Raw genomic sequence first — 21444 nt, forward strand, 5'->3', positions numbered from 1 at the left:
TTTAAACAGAACATTACTGAAAGGCCTTTCTCTTCACATCACCTTGTTCCTCCCTGTCCTGCATGGTTTGGGCACCTCTTCCTCCAGCACACACAAATAATGGCAGCTACCCCCTTGCAGGCACCAGAAGCTCAGCAGCGAGACCAAACAGGTGGTTGCTTAGGTCAGAAAATTGCCAAAGGTGACCAAATAGTGAGGCTTGCTTTGCCTATGCCAGAAGGCCAGGAGAGCGGGTCAAGGTTAGAGGCCAGCTGCTCCTGCAGAGCTAAGAGCTGCCTGGTTGTGCCGTCATGTCCACGTTGGCAGACGATCACAGAATCACAGAATCACAGGATGTTAGGGATTGGAAGAGACCTTGAAAGATCATCTAGTCCAATCCCCCTGCTGGAGCAGGAACACCTAGATCAAGTCACACAGGAACACATCCAGGCAGGTTTTGAATGTCTCCAGAGAAGAAGACTCCACAACCCCTCTGGGCAGCCTGTTCCAGTGTTCTGACACCCTCACCATGAAGAAGTTTCTTCTCATATTTAAGTGGAACCTCCCATGTTCCAGCCTGCAGCCATTGCCCCTTGTCTTATCATTAGATGTCACTGAGAAGAGCCTTGCTCCGTCCTCCTGACGCTTGCCATTTACTCATTTATAAACATTAATGAGGTCACCCCTCGATCTCCTCTTCTCCAAGCTAAAGAGACACAGCTCCCTCAGCCTCTCCGTGTAAGGGAGATGCTCCACTCCCTTAATCATCCTTGTGGCTCTGTGCTGGACTCAGCAGTTCCCTGTCCTTCCTGAACTGAGGGGCCCAGAACTGGACACAATATTCCAGATCTTCAGCTCACCATTGCCATAACCAAGGGCTGACCAGTTTAGCTGAGTGCTCACAAAAATGAGAATTCCCAAAGAGGAGTGGGGAGTTCAGAGGGTGATCAGCAGGAAAGGGATGGTTACCTTGAAACCAAATGCCCTTGCTCTGTGAAGCACGCTCCTGAGGCTTCAAATGGCAGTGCTGTCATCCCCACCTGGTTCTCCCTCCTCAGCCCGTGACACAGGATTTCCAATGGCATCTGTAGTAACACAGCCACACCAGCAAATTTGAAGTGGAGAGGCCAAAATATTGCTGCTCATCCATACACAGCTCAGTGCAGAGGTTCCAACAAAGCCTTGACGTTATATTTGTCTATATGGAAATGGTTTGTATTGTGTCCTATGTGGACCCATGAATGAAGTTGGTTATTCCTTGCGTCTGTTGTAAATGAAGGGCTGGAACGGTACATGCTAGCTCTTCCTCTTTTTGCTTGGTAAATCAGATGCAAATATTTAAAAAATTAAATTATGCCACAATGGCAAAGAAGGTAGTATTTCAGGAAGAGCTTCCTCTATGTTTTGTGAAATGTTTCATTTTGGCTGAAAGCTTCTTGCGGGTCATTTATTTCAAAAGTTTTAGTCAGCTCCTTAGCCAGTTCTTGTTTAATTGCAATTAAATTTTCCTTCCTAAAAGACTAGACTATGTTTTAGCCTCAGCTGATGTCCTACTTTCCAAAAGACATTCTCAATCCATATCGTAATGTTTTTTGTTGTTGTTTTGTTTTGTTTTTTACCAGCTCTACACCATTCAGCTCCAGTAGATAGCTTTTCTCATCTCCCCTTCAAGTGTAACTTATTAATAAGCATTTATCCTACTGCAAGATCACACACTGTTCTGGCATAATCTGATGCTTATCCGAGCTGATGCTGCCTAATAACCTAACTGCAGGAACAAAAGGGAAAGGACGCAAAGGGCATGCTTAAATCCTAACAAGAAAATGCTTACTAGTCTTCTGCCACCAGGTGGGTCACTGAAAAAAATGCAACCAAGGATCTATTGAAAATAAGTAACAGTCACACTTAAAAAATGAGCTGGAGCGGGAGGAAAGGGCAGAACATAGGACAGGAATATCCTTTTTGTTAACACATACGTGTATAAGACCCAGCCATTGTGTCTGCAGCTCCTAAGCACTATTAGTGTATCCATTCAAGATTATTTACATTATTCCAGCAGGAAATTATTCTAAAATGTTCTGGCACTTAAACCTAACATAAAGATGGCAGAAACTGATACAAAGAGCTGTTTGTAACAAGTCTGATCAAGTTTACATTTTAAATTGAAAACTACAAGCTCTCTTTACTGTGTTTTCCATAACGACTCTGTCTTCATTGTTCCCTACAATAACTTCACCACAGTTTCCTATAGTATAAAACCAATAATTATTTGAAAAAGCATATATTTTCAGGTTCGACTTTCACAGTCTATAAGGTGGTAAAGATAAGGGGAAAGAGTATGTTGTGAAATGCACATTCATGAAAGATGACCAAATACATGAGGCCTTCAGGCAGTAAGAATTAAGAATGTTATAAAGAGTCAAGAGTTCCTGTCAACAGAGGATACGTTTATAATGGAGATAGATATCTTAACACAATTCTGTGACCTCCACCAGCAAATCTTTCTGTGATTACACCATGGACAGATTTCCCTTTCTCCCCCTAGTAAGCTCTAAATATCATATAATTTATTTGCAAAGATATTACAGCTGTTCACTGCATGTCTGTGAAAATAAAGGATTAATCACTGAGCAAATAGTGCAGTAATAAATGGCAGTAAATAGCTGCAGTACATTTGTCATGTGAAGTCCATTTCAGACCATCTGGTTTTGATCTTTTCTTGATATTAGAAGAGGAAATCTTAATGAGAAAATACAGAGACTGATGAGATGATTTGGCTTTAGGAAATAATTCTAGCAACACATTTATTGGTGCTGCACAATATATAGTCAATCTGTTCACTGAAAAGCTTACTTATCAAATATTTCAATTTCTAATTTTTGCCTCTCCTCCCTCAGTGTTTTATAATTTAGCAAAAGACTTTCCATGGGATGGATTGTATAATTAAAAATATATCGTTCCTTTAATGCAGCTTCTTATTAATTCTCTGTGGAAATATAGCCTCCATCCAATTCAACAATTGTATAATTTTCTCATATTGAAACGAGCTCTCAAGTGAACGCCAATATTTCCATACCAATATATGTCCTGAAAGACTCCAAAATAAGGGACTGCAGACTAGTCAACATTAGAAGTCACGGAAGTAAATATTTTTATATGCACCCGATTTACTGGCTGTCGTGATACTACCTGCCAGCAGTTTTGTCTGTTTTCTTCGGTCTAGGCCACAAACCTCTCTGATATATTAATATTCCTTTTTCTACTGGAGGAGGTGATTATATGCTGATTTTTTTCTGCATCTAATCCATGCAGAAAACCAACAAACAAACAAAAAAAAGTTGAAAAATACAGAGGAGGAAGGTAGCTTCTGACAAGCACCAGAAAGAAGGGAAGGGAAGAAATGTGCACCCATAGGGAGATGGAGTGGAGTGGTGGTGTGACCAGCAAACTAAGAACACTACTTCTTGTACCTATGTTTACGTTACATATGATAGCGCTAATGCGGACAGAACCATGTTGCAAGCAAAAGCTTCCAATACTTGCACCTCTTTATTGGTAACTGGTTTGTTAGCTTGTCTAGCATCTTCACCAATCTTCACTGGTTAATTGATATCAACTTCCTCACATACTACATTGTAGGAAGAGCATAACGTAACTTGCTAGCACAGTTCTATGCTCACAGTTGATTTATGTGAATATTATGGTGGAAATTTAAGTACTGTCAAAGCCGTCAACAGCTTCTGCAGTTGATTACAAGAACTAGACTGCAGATAATGGCAAACCATCCATGTATCTAACCAGAGGGACCATGCTCACTCGAGACTACTGTCAAAATTAATTTACACCATTAGAGGGCAGAAGTGACACCTTTCCCATTTTTGTATACAGTCCATAACTTCTGGGGAAAATTTTTACTTGTAGATGTCAATGGGAATTTATAGTCACAGCTACATAGCGTTCCAACTTCACAATGGGCTTCCCATTTGGAGTCTGATAATAAATGTTTCCTGGAATAACTACAAGACTTCATAGAAGGGCTTGGGTTGGAAGGGGCCTTTAAGATCATCTAGTTCCAAGCCCAACAGGAGAGGCGCTCCAGCCCCAGCAGCGCCCCCTCCACCCCCCTAGTCCTGGCACGAAACCCCCCGCCCCAACATGGCGGCGGGGTACAGGGGCACAGTCCCCTCCCTGCGCATGCGCCGCACTGGGGCGGGGCAGGAGGAGGGCTGCGGGGCAGCGCGGCGGAGGGGGAGTGAGGGGGGGGGGAGCGGGCTGTGCGCCGTGACGCAACGCGTCGCTGGGCGGGCGGAAGCGGCGCGAGCGGCTCTGTCAGGTGGGCGCGGGGGGGAGCAGAGGTACCGCGCGCGGCGGCCGTTAGGCGACCGTTAGGCGGCCGTTGGGCTGAGGGGGGTCGCGCGCCGCCGCCGTGAGGCGGCCCCGTGAGGCGGCGGGGGGCATCGCGGCCCCGTGTCCGGGGAGGGGGCGCGGGGAGGCCTCGTCCCGCTCCCTCTGGGGAGGTGGGAGGCCGGGGGGCGCTGAGGGGGAGCCGGGGGGCTGCAGCCGGGCTGCGGTGGGCAGCAGAGCCCCGCCTGTCACCGCGCCTCGGCGCCCCCCCGCTTCGTTCTTGGTTCGTACAGGTGCTTCAGTGCGGTGGGCTCTGCAGGCAGCTGGCTGAGTGCTGCCGTAGGCTGGGTAGCCCCGCTTCACGGTGTCCTTGGGTGGTGAAGGAGCAGCGAAAGAAAAAGGGGATTTCTTGGGTGTCGTGCACCGGTAAATACACGCACGTGATTAAATTCTTCTCTAAAGTCCACTTAGTTGTATGAAGATGGTGTTTAGGCTTGTAATCATCTTGACTGTGGTACTGCAGAGGTTTGTAACCCTTAGCATATTTTCATGTACTTGCATGCAATGTTCTGTAAGGTGGAAGTGTGTCGTTCCCGTTGGTTGGGTAGATGTAACTACTGATGCTAATTTCTGACAACGTCTATTGAATCTTATTTTTTATTTTTCAAGTGACTTGTTTTGAAATACAAAAGCAGGAATTGAAACATGTCAACCTAATATAACTTAAGCAAATCTGGAACTCTCTGAGGACTTCCAAAAATATTTTGTGGTTTCCTTCCTCTTTCCAGTGGCTCTTTTGTCATAAACTGTGACTGCAGTGACGCTGCAAGATTTATGTCTTTCTCGTATGGTAATGACCTAACTTTCAAAGAGGCTAAGCGTACTTACAATGATGTGATGGAACATGGAAGAAAAATAGCTTGCTTAATCCATATTCAAGCAAAAACAGATTCATTAGGAATGGTAGTTTTTTATTTCTATAAATATTTGTAATGCATTAGCACATCTCTTATTTACTTTTGTAGTCTCATTAATCATTTATTATTAATAAGCTTTCTTTTCAATTTCCTAATCCCCTGTGCTAGTATCCCATAAATTCTCTTTTATGTATCTTGTCATCTGAAAGATACTGACAGCTAGAATGGAGTGTAATTTCTGGGTTTGTGTGCCACAAAGCAATGCAGAGAGGAATTCTTGTTTCTTTTGACATGATGCGGAGTTTCTTCAGTGCAGTCTAGAACAGGCTAACAAATATTTGGGGTTTTGATACCCAAAGTCAGTAGATTATGGAGAGGGGGGTAGTTTTTCACCTTGAAAAATGAACTTTGTAGGAGTTGTGACTTTTTTTTTCGTGAAGCCTTCAGGATGTGGGCATATTGAACATAAGAATGCGTGTGATTTGTTCTAACTAATTGGGATGTAGTGTTACCTTGGTGCAAGTGTCATGAATTGCTGTTTCATGAGAATATCAAAGACAAAATGAAGATACCTATGCTGTAAGCAGCATATTGCTTTAGTGTTATAAGTGGAGAGATTGCAGTTCTTAGTCATGTGAAAATTTATTGCTACTTTTGTTCCCATTTTGAGGGCTGGAAATACCCATGTGTATAAAACTTAAATTACTGTGGCCTCTTTTTGTTATTTTGTGTGTTATAATATGTGTGTTTAATAATTCATATCAGGTACTTGAGAACTCCAGAGGCTTAAGCAATTATGATGGAATTCATTTGGTCTAGTAAATAGGTCTCTTTTCTAAAGCTGTTACAGGTAAAAATAAAACTACCTCCAGTTCTTCTAGATTTCTTTTTTGCCTTCTTTTAGAGGCTTCTTGTGGCTTTTAGCTTCTTGAAGGAGGCATTGGTATGGCTAATCCCATGTTGTTTAGCTTGAGGAGTGGATGTCACGTAACCGCTAAAAGTAAAATATTCCCTGTGGAGTTCGTGACCACTTTTCTGAGAATAGTTAAGGGCACTAGTTTTTGCATCTTGCCCACACTGTGAGTAGGATAAGTGCATGCTGTCAGCTTAAATCGTCAGCTGTGTAGACAACATTATCTACAGACTAGTCGGTGTCAAAAATACCCATTAAGTTGTTTCCAGTAGCTGTCAAAAATCTGCTGTGGAGCTCAGTCATTCCGATGAGTGTGTTTTGTCCTGGTACATGTTTATTGCTAAAATGTACTTTATATGGTATTTGTTATTTGAAAAGCTCTTTCAACTGTGACTGAAATCTTGCACCGTTAGGTGGGCTGCGTTTTCCTCAACTGAGCGTTACTAATAGTCTCCTAACCTTTCTTGCGTGATTGTCAGATTTACAAAAATTATTTCTTTTACCATTTGCCTATGTCATTTGCAAGATGAATTTTGAACTAAATGGGTAGTTCGTCTAATTAAAAGAGGGTCTACACTAATACTAGACTCAAGGACTTCAAACTTACTCCACTAAAATCATTTTTCTGTGTGGTGGTAACAAAGAAATAAGAGGCTACCTTGATATAAATACCCAGGTGACGGTTCTGGGTATCTTCTCCTTCACTTGAACAATGACATGTTTTGCAGTGCCCACCACTCTGGTGCTGTGGTTATCTACTGCCTGTCACAACTGTTAGCGATGCTAAGGTAAAATGACAGGCCAATCTAGAAATAATAAAAAGAAGGAAATAAACTGTCTATCACTTCCCGCATTTTTATTTTTCTAAAGTCTTCAAATGGATCAGCCTCCGTGGAGGGAGCATCAGTCTGAGGCCTGGTCTATATTGGAGTTTTACCACTGAAACATGTTTTTGGTGGATGAGTATTGCACATGCCTGTACTCAGAGTTCTGCAGGTTTCTTGAAATAAAACCAGGTGAGTTAAATTCTTCCACTCTTTCCCAGTGGTACAAGCGCTCTTTTGTTGCCTTTCTACAGGAACAGTGTTTGTGTGGATGCTGTGTACACGTATAACCAGTTCTACAGCGGCAGTCTTTCCGCCATTGTAGCAGTCACTTTGCTAGTTGGTTTTTAATCCGTACCAACCCTATTTTTTTAGGTCTTTTAAAAATGTTCAGTGAAAATCCCTTTCCTCTCCGTAGCCTACACTAATGGTTTTGCAAGTATGGCTCCCTGTAAAACTGGCTAAAATTAGCTGAACGTTACCATTTTGGAAGGAGATTTTGGAATGCCAGGGGCTTTGAAAAAATGTGTTGTAAATGTGGATTTGTCATAGCCCAGTGTTAATTGTCATGAAAAAATTGTGTCAATGCTACCAGGAGATAAGTAGCTAAGGAGGTAGCTCATGCTCTGCCATAGCTGAGCAGGGGTCCTACCAGGATGGCCTGTACATCAGTGATAAAGCATGGGGAAAAGTGTCCCAGATGGAATGAAGCTGAGATATTTTTTTTTAATGTGAAGGTACGGAGTTGTAGGAATGTTTCAAAGTCCAGATGGATCTAGGGGGAGGAAGGGAACTTCAGCAAGTATAGTATACTGTTCCATTGATACTCGCTCACTTTAACTTTCTTCACAACATTTGGCAAGTCATTTCCCCACTCAAAGTCTTGGCTGACTGCCTGCAGGCGAGGAACAATGAATTGCTGGTGGTTGATTTTAGAAGCATTCACGGACAGTAGCAAGCAGAACAAAGCGGGGGGGGGGGGGGAAGCATGCCAGGATACTTTAAGAAACCAAAAGTAAAAGCAATCATTGGAATTAATATTCTCTTTTCTATTGACTGATCTATGATGCTGTCTGAAAAGACCCGTGAGCCTTACTAGCACACAAGCATAGGATTTTGAGGGGCTCTATGGGGTCAGCATGACTGAGATTTTTGACCGTCTTTCTCTTTTCCTTCCATACTGGTGATGTTTTTCTGTTGACCAGAGTTTACACTGCCAATAATAGGAATACCTAACGTACCAGAGTTTACACTGCCAATAATAGGAATACCTAACGTGCTAAGAGTTGGTCTCGTCATAAAATGGTTTCATTTGTCTAGGGACACACTTTGCTGTTAATTGCTTGCTGCTTAGTAGAATATTGAGCTCTCCCATAAGCTGTGCAGCTATCGGTGTGAACCTGGGAGCCAAAGGGCAGTGGTGGTCTGCAGAAGTCACTGGTGTGACTGGGCCAGCACAGGAAAATGGTTTTGCTGTCAGTTTTTCGAGAGCTTATATGCTCTTTAAAATATGAGGAATGTGATTCTTTCTTGGGCACCAGCTTTAAATGTGAATGATGCATGCAAGATGATTTGTTAAGGGAGCTTTTGGTATGTGTAGGAAGGGACCATTAAAGGGAGGGAATTAGAAGATGTCTTTTCAAGTATGATGGGATAATAGAAAGCTACATGAATTAAATAACAGATGGGGAAATAGCTTTTTTTTTTTTTTTTCTTCTGTATCTTGCCAGGAGTCATGGTCCTGTGTAACAGGATATACTTAATTTCTTTGGGCACCTGTTTGTCAGCTGCACTCTGTGCAGATTTTTCTCCTACTGCCAAGCAGCCAGCCAGTAAAGACTGCAAATGACCAGAATGCAAACATCATTTTTGGTCTTCCTGTTCTGGGAAAGACTCAGCATGTTGCTCCTGGGCTTCTGCATGCTTATTTCATTGTCCCTATCTGCACAGATCAATTGCTCGGTGAATATGTTATACTGCACTTCTGTTTCATTCTCTATTTTCTCAGTCATTCTCATTGCTGCAGTTAGTGATCTGATAGGTTTCCAAATACCAAACAAGTTGCTTGTCTGTTGTCAGAGTCGTCAGCATGATGTCTGTCAGTTGAGGGACTATGATCCTGGAAGTTTTCTGTTGGAAAACTGGACAAACAAAAGATTTTGGAGGTCACAGAAGTAAATGGAAGGGGTGGACTCTAAATACACATGTAAAACAAAACAAATAAGATATTGCCGAAAGGACTGTGGAAACGTTTCCAGGTGTTCTGTAATATCCTGTGATTTTGCTTTCCTGGAAGGTACGTTGGCTGTTGCAACACGAGTATTGTCATGTCTGTTTACAGCTCGTTGTCTGTTAATATAATATCCCCTCCAAACTGAGAAATGTATGCTGCCATAGATCTAAGGAAGTGTCTACTACAGACATAATTTTAATATGCTGATTTAAAAATCCCTTATGTTTTATAAGCTTATGACACTTCTACTGATATTGTAGTAAATCCTAATTTTGTCCTGTACAATTATTTTATAGTAATTATTAGTGACAGCTTTTATTTGTACCGTCCTAGTTTTCATCTGCTGTCTGTTCTTTTTCAATGTTTTTCCCCCTTCATCTGTCTGTAGTTGGATGCACCATCCTGTGGCTGTATTTGGCATTTCCTTTTTTATCTCTGTCTTGATAAATCACTTTTTGTGCTTATATAGTTAATAATGATAATTAAGCACAAAGCCAGACTTGTGTTTGAATTCACTCAGTCATGGTGTTGTTGGTCATAATTTGGCAGTGAGACACCGGTAAGTATTATGGTAGTAAGTAATACATGAAGTAAAATTCCCATTTATTGAGGTTACTTTCTTAATATATTCCTTTATTACAGACCTACCTATATAGGTCTCTACAGTATCACTGAGAAACTGCTGCCTCAGTATTTGTCATGCTATCGTCCAAAATACATAACCAAAGAGGTGATTTTATTGGACTGTATATTAATAATACTATTTTCTGGGCGTTTTTCTTAGCTTCATCATTAAACTCTTCTGAATCCTGAAATGAAATGGATTCTTTGACTTCAGTTTTCCCTGTTTTTCCCCCATTGTTGACACTTTGTTCGCATTTTTGCTAAAGTTGATTATTAATAGCTACTGAAAATACCTGGTGGTTGCCTGCTGCTTTATTTTGCTCTTACAAATAGTCATCTTCATCTGTCCTGTACGTTTTTTAAAGCTAGGAGATACATACCACCTCTGCAGCACAACTTAGAATTTGCCATCCTGATGCCACGAACTACTTCTAGCAGTTTAGGAAGGGTGAGATCTCTTGGACAGACTAGAAAATTGATCGTGAATTTGTACTCGTCTTTTGTTAGCTGGCTGACTAGCAGAACTGACAATGCTGTAAGGTGCGCCGTGACCTTTGAAGGATTGAGTATGCCTTGTTTTCATGATACCCTTATGTTGTTTCAGAGGATGTATGAGGCACTCCTTTGCCTTACAAACTGTCACGCTTTTGGTGAAGTATATGAATGTAATCTCTGGGTTTTGCTAGGAATAAGGAAAGCTGAATCTAAGGAAAGCTTTGCAGCACAATTCAGCTAGCATGTTTTTATGTATGGATTGGTTTCCATGGAGTAGAGTCAGTATTCAAGCCTAGGTCTGATGCTACTTAACAGTAGCACCAGAGAGACTGGAACCTTGCTTTATTACAGAACATATAATGGATTTTCTGTTGCTTTTTCTTTGGCCATTGTTTCTTTTGTTTCATATGCTTATGATGCAATTTATATATGACTTCAGTGTTGGAACGCAGCTGAGAGGACAGATGTGATTTTATTTTGGAGAGGCTGAGTTCCTTCGCTCATTGCTTTCATTGCCAGATGTGTCACTGTTTGTTGTGGTATCCCTGGACAGTGTCAAATCCGCATTGGCAGGCTGTGGCAATACATTTCTTACACTACAAGCAGTGGCAACAATAAACAAAAGCAAACTCTTTCAGTGTCTGTGAAAGGCAAACCTAGTCTCATATCCTCTGTTCTGGAATTGCCTTTAGTTCTAAGTTCTAATGTTGCCCCTGTCTTGGGTTTATAATTTTCAGAATAATTTAGGCGTGCATGTTGGATTTAGAGAACTTTGATAAATCGCCACTTGAATCAGTCACCTTGCCTGCCTATTTAAAAGGTTATCTGGAAGATATTCACTTCTTCGTGGATTCTGGAATTGCCATTTTGCCTGCACAGTTGCCTGTTTTTTGTTTATTTTGTCCTTTTTCCTCTTCAGATTTTCAGGTTTTGTCTTGTCTGTGCTCCACTATCTTCATGGTCTTTTTCCTTTTGTTTTAGGTTTGGGATATTAGGAAGTGTAACAATCTGTAGCTCTGATACATCTTTTTTTTTTTTTTTTTTTTTTTTTTTTTCTGCTGCTCTTTGCAATTACTTCCTTGGCCATAAAAGCACTTTAGCTGAGGCTGGGAGATTGGTAAACCTGGATTTCCACATGGACTAAGTCAGTTTGAAGAAGGAAGTGTCTCTCTTTTTTTCTTTATTTCCCTAATCAGCAGGTGGTAGGTGAGGAGGGAAGAAAAGGTCACAAAACTGTTAGTTCCTTCTTACAAGTGTACTCTTATCTCATGCTGCATTGCCTCTGCATTATTGAAAACCAAGGTCTATTCTGAAGACAAATTTTGTTTAAACCATAATGTTCATGTACAGAAATACTGACCCTTCAGGGCAACAAGAAGTAAAAGCTTATTCCAGTCCATCCATTTTATTTATTGTGCTGTTTTCTTCCTAGTATGTACACCTGCTGCTCTGCTGCCCTTTTTTTTTTTTCCTGCTAGAAAATCACTTGGGTGTAAGCTCGCATTTCTTTTTTTCGCTCAGCACTGCGTAATCCTGAAAGGATTAAGATTTTTTTTTTTAAGATTTCTTTTTTTTTTTTTCCTTTCTTTAATATGCTCTCACAGAGGTGCAAACAACATGGCTCAGCTCTGGCCAGCAGCAGGGCCCTTACCTAACATAGGGCAGCTTCTAGATTCTTCTCACAGAAGCCACCCCTATGACCCCCTGCTACCAAAACCTTGCCACGTAAACCCACTACAGTAAGTACATTATGGGTCACTGGAAGTGCGTGCTTCAGGAAGAAAGAGGAGACCAGATCTCGAGAACTTTGAAATTACACTGGAAATCATTTAAGGAGGAATGGCCCCTTAAAATGCCTTTGCAGGATAGGAGAAGTGCCATCTGCCAATAGTTCCCTTCATTTTGGTACACCTTACTCCCCATTTCTTTGTGCAGAGTGAGTATTCGGGTGTTACGCTGTTTGCATAGCAGGCTAAGTCCTTGATTTCCGTTAGTTTCAGTGGTCAGCATGTGCACTGTGAATCAAATTTATGTGGCAATGACCCAGTCTGTAGTTCCTGCTGTTCCTTGGTGGGAGTTGATTCAATCTGTTCAGCTTGGCTAGGACTCTCGTCCTGGCTTGTGGTCTTATTTACAGCGTGATAGCAGAGTTATTGCTACTCCAGAGCTCTACAATGATACCGTCTACTAAAGTGGTTTGGGATGAGATTTGAGTGGAGTTCTGTGGAGAGCTGAACTTCATTTAAATTCTGCAAGAGCTGTCTGTGTTATCTTCAAACAAGCACATATATATATATAGTAGGCTTTTGGGAAGGGTGGTTGGAACTTGTGGTCTTTTTTCTTTGAGAGCTCTTGTTTGTTCTTCTGTGTCATCACACGAATACTCTACTCCAGTACCTCATGTGTAAATGTTTTCCATCTTATTTGATTCTATCCAGGGATTATGTATCTGCATAATGATGTAGGTACAGTTGGTGCTTTAAAGTATGAGTACAGAGCCATGGATTTGGCCAAGTCCTAGGGAAAAGAGATTTTGGTTAGTTTGTGTTTAGGGAAGATCTGTTTCAGGAAATCTGTAATCACGCAATTCCAAAAATTTGTGCTGATACCATAGATCTTAAGTTTTTTATGGTTGTCTCTCTATTTTATATACTTAAGAAAAAATTGTCTGAAAAGGCAGATTTAGGGGAGATTAGCATGTTCTTTGAACAAAGTATATCCCACTGAATTTACAGTGGTATGTCAAATTATTGCATGTAGGCTATCTGCCTGTGTGCACGGTCATATCCCACAGTTAAGGTGAAGGAACCTATTCCTCATTCACTGATTTGTGTTTGCCTCTTACATTAGTGCACCCTACATTAAAAGTAAGATTTTGTGTACTGGCAATTACTGTAGGGCATTTTAGACGCAATACCTTTCACTTCACAGCAACTTTGTTGTCCAAGTCCTGCTACTGCCCCTCGTTTGGGTTTAGAATCTTCAGGATAATTTAGATACGCATGTTGATAGATTATCTGAAGGATGAAGGTTAAGAGGAAGCAAGAAGCACAGCTCCGAGCACTGCTGCTGCTGACATTAGAATTTACAGTAGACTGTGTTGTGTCCGTATAAGGCCAGATGAAGTGGTCAACAGAACGATGAAAAATACCATGGAGATTGAGTTAAGTTTGGATGAGTGCTTAGCAGGATGAGAAATAATGGTGTCAGTATTCTGAACTAACACTGCGTTTTAAAAACAGAGGCCTAAGTACCAGTGTAGAAAGTGCAGTGGGGAACTCTATTATATGTGTAACTACAGTCTAAAAACTACTCGTGTCAGGCTATATGTGGGAGAAAATGGAGACTAACTTGAAAAAGTACTATTATGTAGAATGAGTGGTTTTATCCAGACTATGTGAAATAATAGAAATCTCCTCTCAAAAAAAGTATTGAGTAGTTGAAGAAGTTTCAGGGGTAGCTGAGGAAAGAGAAATAGAAGATGTAAGCATTTAAAGGGGCTGTTTCAGAATAGATTAATTTGAGGGAAAAAATGAATAAGAAGAAGGACACATGTAAGTGTGTTTATGCATGTGAGGGATTGGGCTCTCGCTGTCTTATAGTGAGATGTTTTGGTGAGGTTCTTACTAAGTGTTTTTTTTAAAGTAGTCAGAATGAATGTTAGGGCATTTACATATATGCATTTGTAATAAAATGGAACTGGATTCTATGTTTTTTCCTAACAGTTGCTTCAAAACCAAAAATGTATTTTGGTTTCAAAAACCACGTGGCTTGAAGAGATCAACTTCAGCTGGTACATGTGAAAATTAAGGTTTTTTTAGTCCTGTATTTCATCTTGTTTGAATAATTTTTTCTTCCATTACAGAGCTCCCTGAAGATGTCTGGCTTGTATTGCTTCAAACTGTCTGGACATTTACTGTTTAACTGCTGAAGCTTTCCAACCATTTGTTCTTCTGAAGCCTTTGGCTATCGATGTGTTAGAATTGGCTACTATGGTAAGACTTTTTTTTATAGTAGTAGCAACGTGCTAGAAGTGGGTGCAGTGTACATCTTCGTTTTGGTTTTATTTCTTTGTTTATTGTCAAGACACCAAAAAGGACAAAGAATTAATACTGTACAAAACCAGAAGAGGATGACACCCAACTTTGAACTAACAAAACACCTAAGAGACCTTGCTTTTACTTTCATCTGTCTATACTTGCCAATGCTTCTATGTGAGGAACAAGAATCAAGTGAATGATTTCACAAGCTTTTATTTTTATTTTCTTGGTATAGATGTGTCTGTATAATTTATCAAGATGTTGAGTATAAATGGAAAAGACTTATATAGAAAAGTGTTTTACAAGTCTCTTCTAGATACTGCTTTTGGGTTTAATCATTTGAAGTATGACATTTAAAGTAGTTAAGATGATTTGTAAAAATATAGTTTTGATTTTTGGAGAACAAAGGTTTATTTTTTAGAGAAAGAAACCTTGTAACAACAGGTGAGATAGAATGATGACTGTACCTTTAAGCAAGTACACATCTACAACTCTTTTTTAGGTTATGCAATAACACTACATTTGGAAAATTTTCTTTCCTTGATCTCAACAACTGTAACAATTTTGAGTAACCAAGTGATATTTTACGTTTCAGGAATCAAGACCAGCTAAACTGAGAAGATGTGTTCAAGATGATCCAGCCAGAAGATTTTTCATTTTATAGATATCCTGGTTTTGTTTTAATATGTAATACAATTTGACTAAGTCAAGTTCGGTTACTTTTCCTGAAATTAAGACACACCTGTGGCCTTCGTCGAGATGTTTCTAACATTTTCAAGAAAAAACATGTCCCAGAAACTGAGTATGTTTTTACTGGTTTTTGGAATCATTTGGGGTTTAATGTTGCTACGCTACACTTTTCAGTATCCAAGACGTCAAAGCAGTGCCGAGTTGCGTGGTCAGATATTAGACCTAAGTAAAAGATATGTCAAAGCACTGGCAGAAGAAAATAAAAATCTAATGAATGGTGGCAGTGGAGCCTCTATGGCAGGATATGGTAAGAGGAAAAAAGCATTCTGTTTGTTCTAATAACTTTTTAAAATGAAAACTATAAAGCTTTACTTCTTTTTAAAGTAATATATAGTAATCTTTCAGAGGAAAAAAACCCTCTATTGATTGATTTGACTTTAGTTTATTAACCGAAGTTGAAATTTAAGATTCAGTACACCTTGTAAACCCAGTAAGTTTAAATATTATTTTTTTTCCAAATTTGAGAGAAGACAGTGGTGTGAACATGGACAGCAGTATACTTAATTTTTTTTGAAAGTTCTGTTACTGATACTGTTTTTGTGTTCCAAAAAATACTCTTATAACACTCAAGATCCTTTTGTCATTGTTAGTAAACATGGGATTTTTTTAAATCTTCCTTATGCTTTTCAGTCAATTTAGGCTTAAATATACTAAAGTTTTAAACTAAGAAAAAGTAACCTTTTCTTTCCTGTTTTGTAGTTTGTGCAAAAAGTGATATGATACTTTCCACAACAATTTTTCTGTGGAATAGATCTGTTATTTAGAGGAAAGTGAATAACTACCCTTTTATGTTGGAAAGTATCAAATATATTCTATTGCTGTCCAAGGCTAAAAGTGTCATAGCTGGGTATTGTCTGGATGAAATCTGAAATACTGCCTTGAAATACTCACTATCCTTCTTCTCTAACTAGAGGTTTTGTTCTTATGCTCTAATGTTTACTTGGCTGGGTTCACAGTTTACTATAATGGTGGTATCTATCTTTCCCAAAATAACAAGGAAATGGTATTTAAATAACTCCTTGTTTATTTTTATTTAATTTCCCCTTTCTCCCAGTCTGTATGCTTTCCCAAAACGAATAGTAGGAAAGCTGGCAGGCTTTAAGATGTGAATGTGTTGAAATAGAAGTTATTTTCCATACACAAGCTAATAATAGAACATTTTTTTTCCTCATTATCTTCAGCTGATCTTAAGAGAACAATTGCAGTTCTTCTGGATGACATCTTGCAACGCCTTGTGAAATTGGAAAACAAAGTTGATTACATCATTGTGAATGGCTCAGCTACAAATACCACTAATGGAACTAACAATCAGGCACCAGTAAATTCAAGTAAACGTGCAAAAGCAGCAGGCAACATTAGATAGCAAAGCGGGCCACTTTGTCTTGCTACATCTATGATAGGTCATAATTAAGACAAGCTTTTTATCTCTGGCTTGGGCAAAGTAGTAGCTGCCTCTAAAAGAAGCGTACACTATTCTGTTATAGAATGCGCTGGATATGTGTAGGCCTAACTTATGTGCATAAGGTTCTCAAAGCACTATTTCATTGCCCTTGAGCAGTGCTTCTGAAGTGATCTTTGTTGTCTTTAAAATATTTTGATATCATGATTTGATGTCGTATGCCATTGGATAATAACAATAAATGGAAAGGAATGGGGGACTTACAGGCAGGGTTATAAATGTATTTATTTAAGTATAAATATAGCATATCTTTTGGATAGGTGAGCAGCATTGTAGCTTATTCATTTCTGTGATCTGCTTTAAACAGAGGTAACTGAGAAAAACGTATTGTTAAACAGATGCTAGAAAATGTGTATACTTACAGTATTTTGTTACTCATTTACTGAAAAATTATTAAATTGAGGATAGCATCGGGGGGTAATGTTTTAGAATTGTGACCCAAAGAATGTCTTTATTTGCACTATCAGTCAGAATAGCTAGAGAGAATTTACTGTATATTTAAGAAAATCCAGTATAATAGGAAAACATTCTAGGTAGTAACACTGTCCAGGTATATCCTTATGCCGGAATTAGGGCAGTTAGATTATCAAAAGCAAAGCATAATCTGTGATACCTTATATGATGATTTCTTAAAAGATATTTAAGTGTATGTATTTTGTAACTGCAGATGAAACTATTTAAGTGATGGAAATAAGTTTTAGATATGTGAATACTGTTTATTTTTATTCACTGCTGTTTCTTTTTAACTTTTTAGTACCTTGCAGTTTGTGATGAGTATAGCACACCATCTCCCTGAAGTGCTTTCTTGATCAGGAGGGAGAGTGATGAAGGGAGACAAGGCATCTTTGCATTTAACAGAGATATATGTACTAAGGGTGTCTTATCATGGAATATTTCAGAGCTAAGGTAATATTTGCCTTATGTCTAAGTTAGCCTTACAGCAAAGTGAATTGCAGTGTGGATGCACTGCATTTCAAAATGTTACTGAAGTCTTATTAAAGAGAAAGTGCCACTGAGCCTGTTTTTTAAAACATAGTGAATGTTTTGTGGGGAGGGAGGGTATGTTCAGGGACTTTAGCCAAAAGTGTGCTCATTGTTGTATCTTTTTCTGTGGTGTTTGTTTGTTTGTTTGTTTTTTTCCAAAGCTATGTGGGTTTTCTTCTTTTCTTTTTCCTTGCTGGTATTCTGGATTCGCTTAGAACAGTAGTATCCAGATGATTTTTTCTTCTTGTTACACTGTGCGTAAACTTGTACTTCCTTGCAGAAAGAGAAAAATAAATTTTTAATTGTATTTGTAAAGGCTCCTGTTCTCTTTTTTAACGATCTTGTGGTTCATACTACATGAGCTCTAGGTGTTTCAGGATTGGAAAATTGTACATCTCTGAGGTTTAGGAGTAGTGTAGTAGTTTAATAGTAGGTTTAGTAGTAATCTGTATGGTACTCTTCCTGCTCAATTGCCAAGTTCTTTTGCTCTTGAAATTCTAATGTCTTGGGAACTTTCCTCAGGCTAGAAGTAAGGGGAGAAAGATATTCGAAATATGATAAAACAACTGGTTTAGATCTTTATTGGTGAGGACCCAGCTCTTAAAGGTGAGAAAGAGAGGTGCCATCTGCAAGTCCTTATTAGCAAGGTGAAGACAGAAATAAAAACCTAGCTATGCTTTTTATTCCCTGTGTACTTCATCTGTATGAATCAAAACCTTGGTAGGTGGTGTCCCTTTGGCCTGTAAACAGTAATACACGTAGATTTTGTGTGTGCGTGTGCAAAGTGTTTTTTCTTTTACTTCTAAGGGTATGTGAAGTCTAAAACAAAATTATTGAGGACTGTTAAACAAGCCTAACGAAAGTTGCCAGGTGAATATTTGTCACTATGCGTGCACACAATTTGTTTTGTTCAGGGATTTTGGAGACTGATAGGCATACGCTAAATTATGGGCAGTTCCGTACCCCTCACAGTAGTTCATGGTTCCATTTGTGAACAGTTGCTTTTCTCTCATTTTTCAGAATCACAATAGCTCATGGGAATTAGCTTGTACTTGACAATTATGTAGGGAGAACCATGAACCATGTATGTCTTATGGCATAAATGTTCCATTCAGGAATATAGTTGAAACAACTGTTTACCAAGAAACAAGTTAAAAATACACTACTAGCATTCTCCATCTAACTTTATGTGAAAACAGCGTTATTAGAAGTTGATACAGCAATACGCCAATGTCTGTGGTATGTCTTTTCCCACTCTTTGTGGCCAGGGTTGGTGTTGTATCACCATGCTGCGTCTCCGCATCATCTAGCACAGTACAACCACTACCAGATTTCTGTGCTCCAGCTGTGCAGAGGGTGGAAGCTGAGCTTCATCCTTTTTGCTGAGCTTATGCTTCTCAGAGTGGCAAAACTAAGCATGCAGACTAAGGAAAAGAGGGTAAGGAAGAGATAAGGGGAGGGTCTCAACTGCTCTTTCTATCAACAACAGTAGCAAGAAGACATTTGTGTGATTTACCTCCAGTCTTCTTTATAGAATATTTTGATGTGTGGCAGCCTTGTAAAGACCTAAAGGGCTCTGTAAGTGGAAATGATGCAGGAGAAAGCCATACAGTTCACCCCAGGTCCGAAGTGCTAGATCATAGAATCATAGAAGGGGTTGGGTTTGAGGTCCCTACCTTAAAGATCACCTATTCCAATTCCCCTGCCATGGGCAGGGACACCTCCCACCAGACCCAGACCAGGTTGCCCAAAGCCCCATCCATCCTGGCCTTGAACACTTCCAGGGATGGAGCATCCACAGCTTCTCTGGGCAGCCTGTTCCTGTGCCTCACCACCCTCTGAGTAAAGAATTTCTTTCAAACATCCAATCTAAATCTACCCTCTTTCAATTTAAAACCATTAGAGTATCACAACATTTGGTTGTGTTGCAAAACATTGTTTTGTTTCTTTTTCAAGGAAGATCTCAGTAGTATTTGTCCATTATGTTTTTTTATGATGCAACTTTTATAAATTTTTTATGAATGACATTACAAATTTCCCCTAAGTGACCTGCTTCAAGTTTTATGAAACATGAAATCTTCTCAAGGTTGGTTGGTTCTTGGTCTGGGTTGAATTTTTTTTCCTTTTTTTTTTCTTTTGGAGGGTAGGGGGGACCCATAGCCTCCCTTATAATATAAACAGCTTCTTGGATGGTGGTATTGGGGGGAATGTCTGGATTTTCTGCGTTTGTTCTTTAAATCCTTTGGCATATGATGAGACTTGAATTTCCCCATCTGTAATTTGCATCATGAGTGTTTGCCACCTGATTTCACTAAGTGGTTGTTAGTACTTCTGTGCCTTTGAATGTTTGTTTAATGTAGGTAGCAAAAGTGTTCAAGATCCACTTCTCAAAGTTCTAATGAAGAAAAATTGAAAGAAAAGATTATATCGATTACTACCTAAGCAGCTAGAAGCACTATGGGTGTCAGAGCTCTCAAGTTCCACAGCCAAATAACTGGCAGGTTAAATTGTCTTGATTCTCTAGGATTTTTCTGTTTGTTGCTTTCCTAGTCTAACAAAATTATTTCTGAATCTCAATATATTAACCTAAATGTAATTAAGATGTCTAAGTATTGTCTTACAATTTTGCATAAAGAAAAGCTGTGGAGTAGTCCCATGCATTGGGTTGGATGGATAGGTAATGGATACTCCAGTGAGACCACTCATAACAATCTGCTCATCCATTGTTAGGATCACAGAGATTTGCTGATCTGTTTTTTAATTAAATAATTAAAAAAAAAAAAAAAAGTACAGAAATGTAGCACAAGGATGTAGAGGTCCTTCTAGTCGATGTGGTGAAACATCAGTATCCTTGGCGTCCAGTAATATGCTTAACATATTGCACAGTTGTCTGTTTCTACAAGTAACTGCTCAATACTTGTTTTTCATTAATGCAATCATTTAAAGGGTCAGGCTAGATAGATCTAAATTCTACTTGAAAAATATTTGCTAATGCAGAGGTTTCCAAACAGCATCATCAGTCTAGTGTTGTGGGCAAGGTGCCTAAGTGACCGAAGTGCCTCCTGTGCAGGTATGTATTCTGGGAGTAACCACTACAGCTGCGGTCTTTTTTGACAGGAATGCGGAAGCAGAGTAAGTTTGGGAGCCTCTATAAGAAGATGATTTGGAAAAATGATTAAATAAACTTTGACATCCTAGTTTATTATGTTTTCTTAAATCTCTTTAGAAAATACTTCCTCCAAATACTCGAATGGAATGAACTAAATTTCTAAACCACTCTTAATTGGTGTGGTCCTTTTTAGAGGTGATGTGGAGTGTCAATCAACATCTATAACAATTAACTCAAATATGACCCCCTTACACAGGACTTGTGTCCTTTCATTAGTTTGTGCCTCATAAAACAACACAAGATGCTATTGGTGGGGTTTAACCTAATATATTTGATAGTATGTAAAATTTTTTTCAGAGGCAAGAGTGAAATGGGAGACTTCTTTTTACGGCAGCTAAAAAGGTGAATCAGACGTCTGTAATGTCTCATACACAACAGACTGTTACTGAATTGGTATTTCGCTAAATCTCAGTTTGTCTGGGATGATGCGCACGTGCATATGTATTTGTTTAAAAATATTAAGGTTATTAAACTGTGACCCAACTTAATGTGAGAGGAAACTTCATATGACATACATGTACGTAATTGTAGCACCTAAATGCCAGTGGCATCACATGCTGCAGAATAATCAGTAAATTATATCATTTACTAGCAATTTCCCAACTATATTTCTTAGTACCTCCAGTAAAAACCTATCATTATTAATTGACCCTTGCTTGCATATGAGCTTGCACGTTCCCTGTGGCATTCAGTAGATGTCTAATCATGTTCCG

The 21444-nt window shown here is 39.3% G+C and overlaps 1 protein-coding gene across 3 annotated transcripts; it reads left to right on the forward strand.

Moving 5' to 3' along the window:
- Positions 1 to 4174: 4174 nt before the first annotated feature.
- On the forward strand, positions 4175 to 17869 carry CCDC126 (coiled-coil domain containing 126). Of its 3 annotated transcripts, none has more exons than XM_080582681.1 (4): positions 4175 to 4312; positions 14195 to 14324; positions 14965 to 15366; positions 16301 to 17869. In XM_080582681.1, exons 3-4 carry the CDS (start codon positions 15129 to 15131, stop codon positions 16480 to 16482), a joined length of 420 nt encoding a protein of 139 aa, XP_080438807.1. In that variant the 5' UTR covers positions 4175 to 4312; positions 14195 to 14324; positions 14965 to 15128; the 3' UTR covers positions 16483 to 17869. The 3 variants fall into 3 exon arrangements, with proteins under 3 accessions (XP_080438807.1, XP_080438809.1, XP_080438808.1); XM_080582683.1 differs by having other exon boundaries at positions 4307 to 4334; XM_080582682.1 differs by lacking the exon at positions 4175 to 4312 and adding an exon at positions 4377 to 4749.
- The last annotated feature ends 3575 nt before the right edge of the window (positions 17870 to 21444 follow it).

The sequence above is a fragment of the Anser brachyrhynchus genome (genome assembly GCF_964034855.1).
Source record: "Anser brachyrhynchus genome assembly, chromosome: 2".
In the NCBI taxonomy this organism is placed as follows: Eukaryota; Metazoa; Chordata; class Aves; order Anseriformes; family Anatidae; genus Anser; species Anser brachyrhynchus.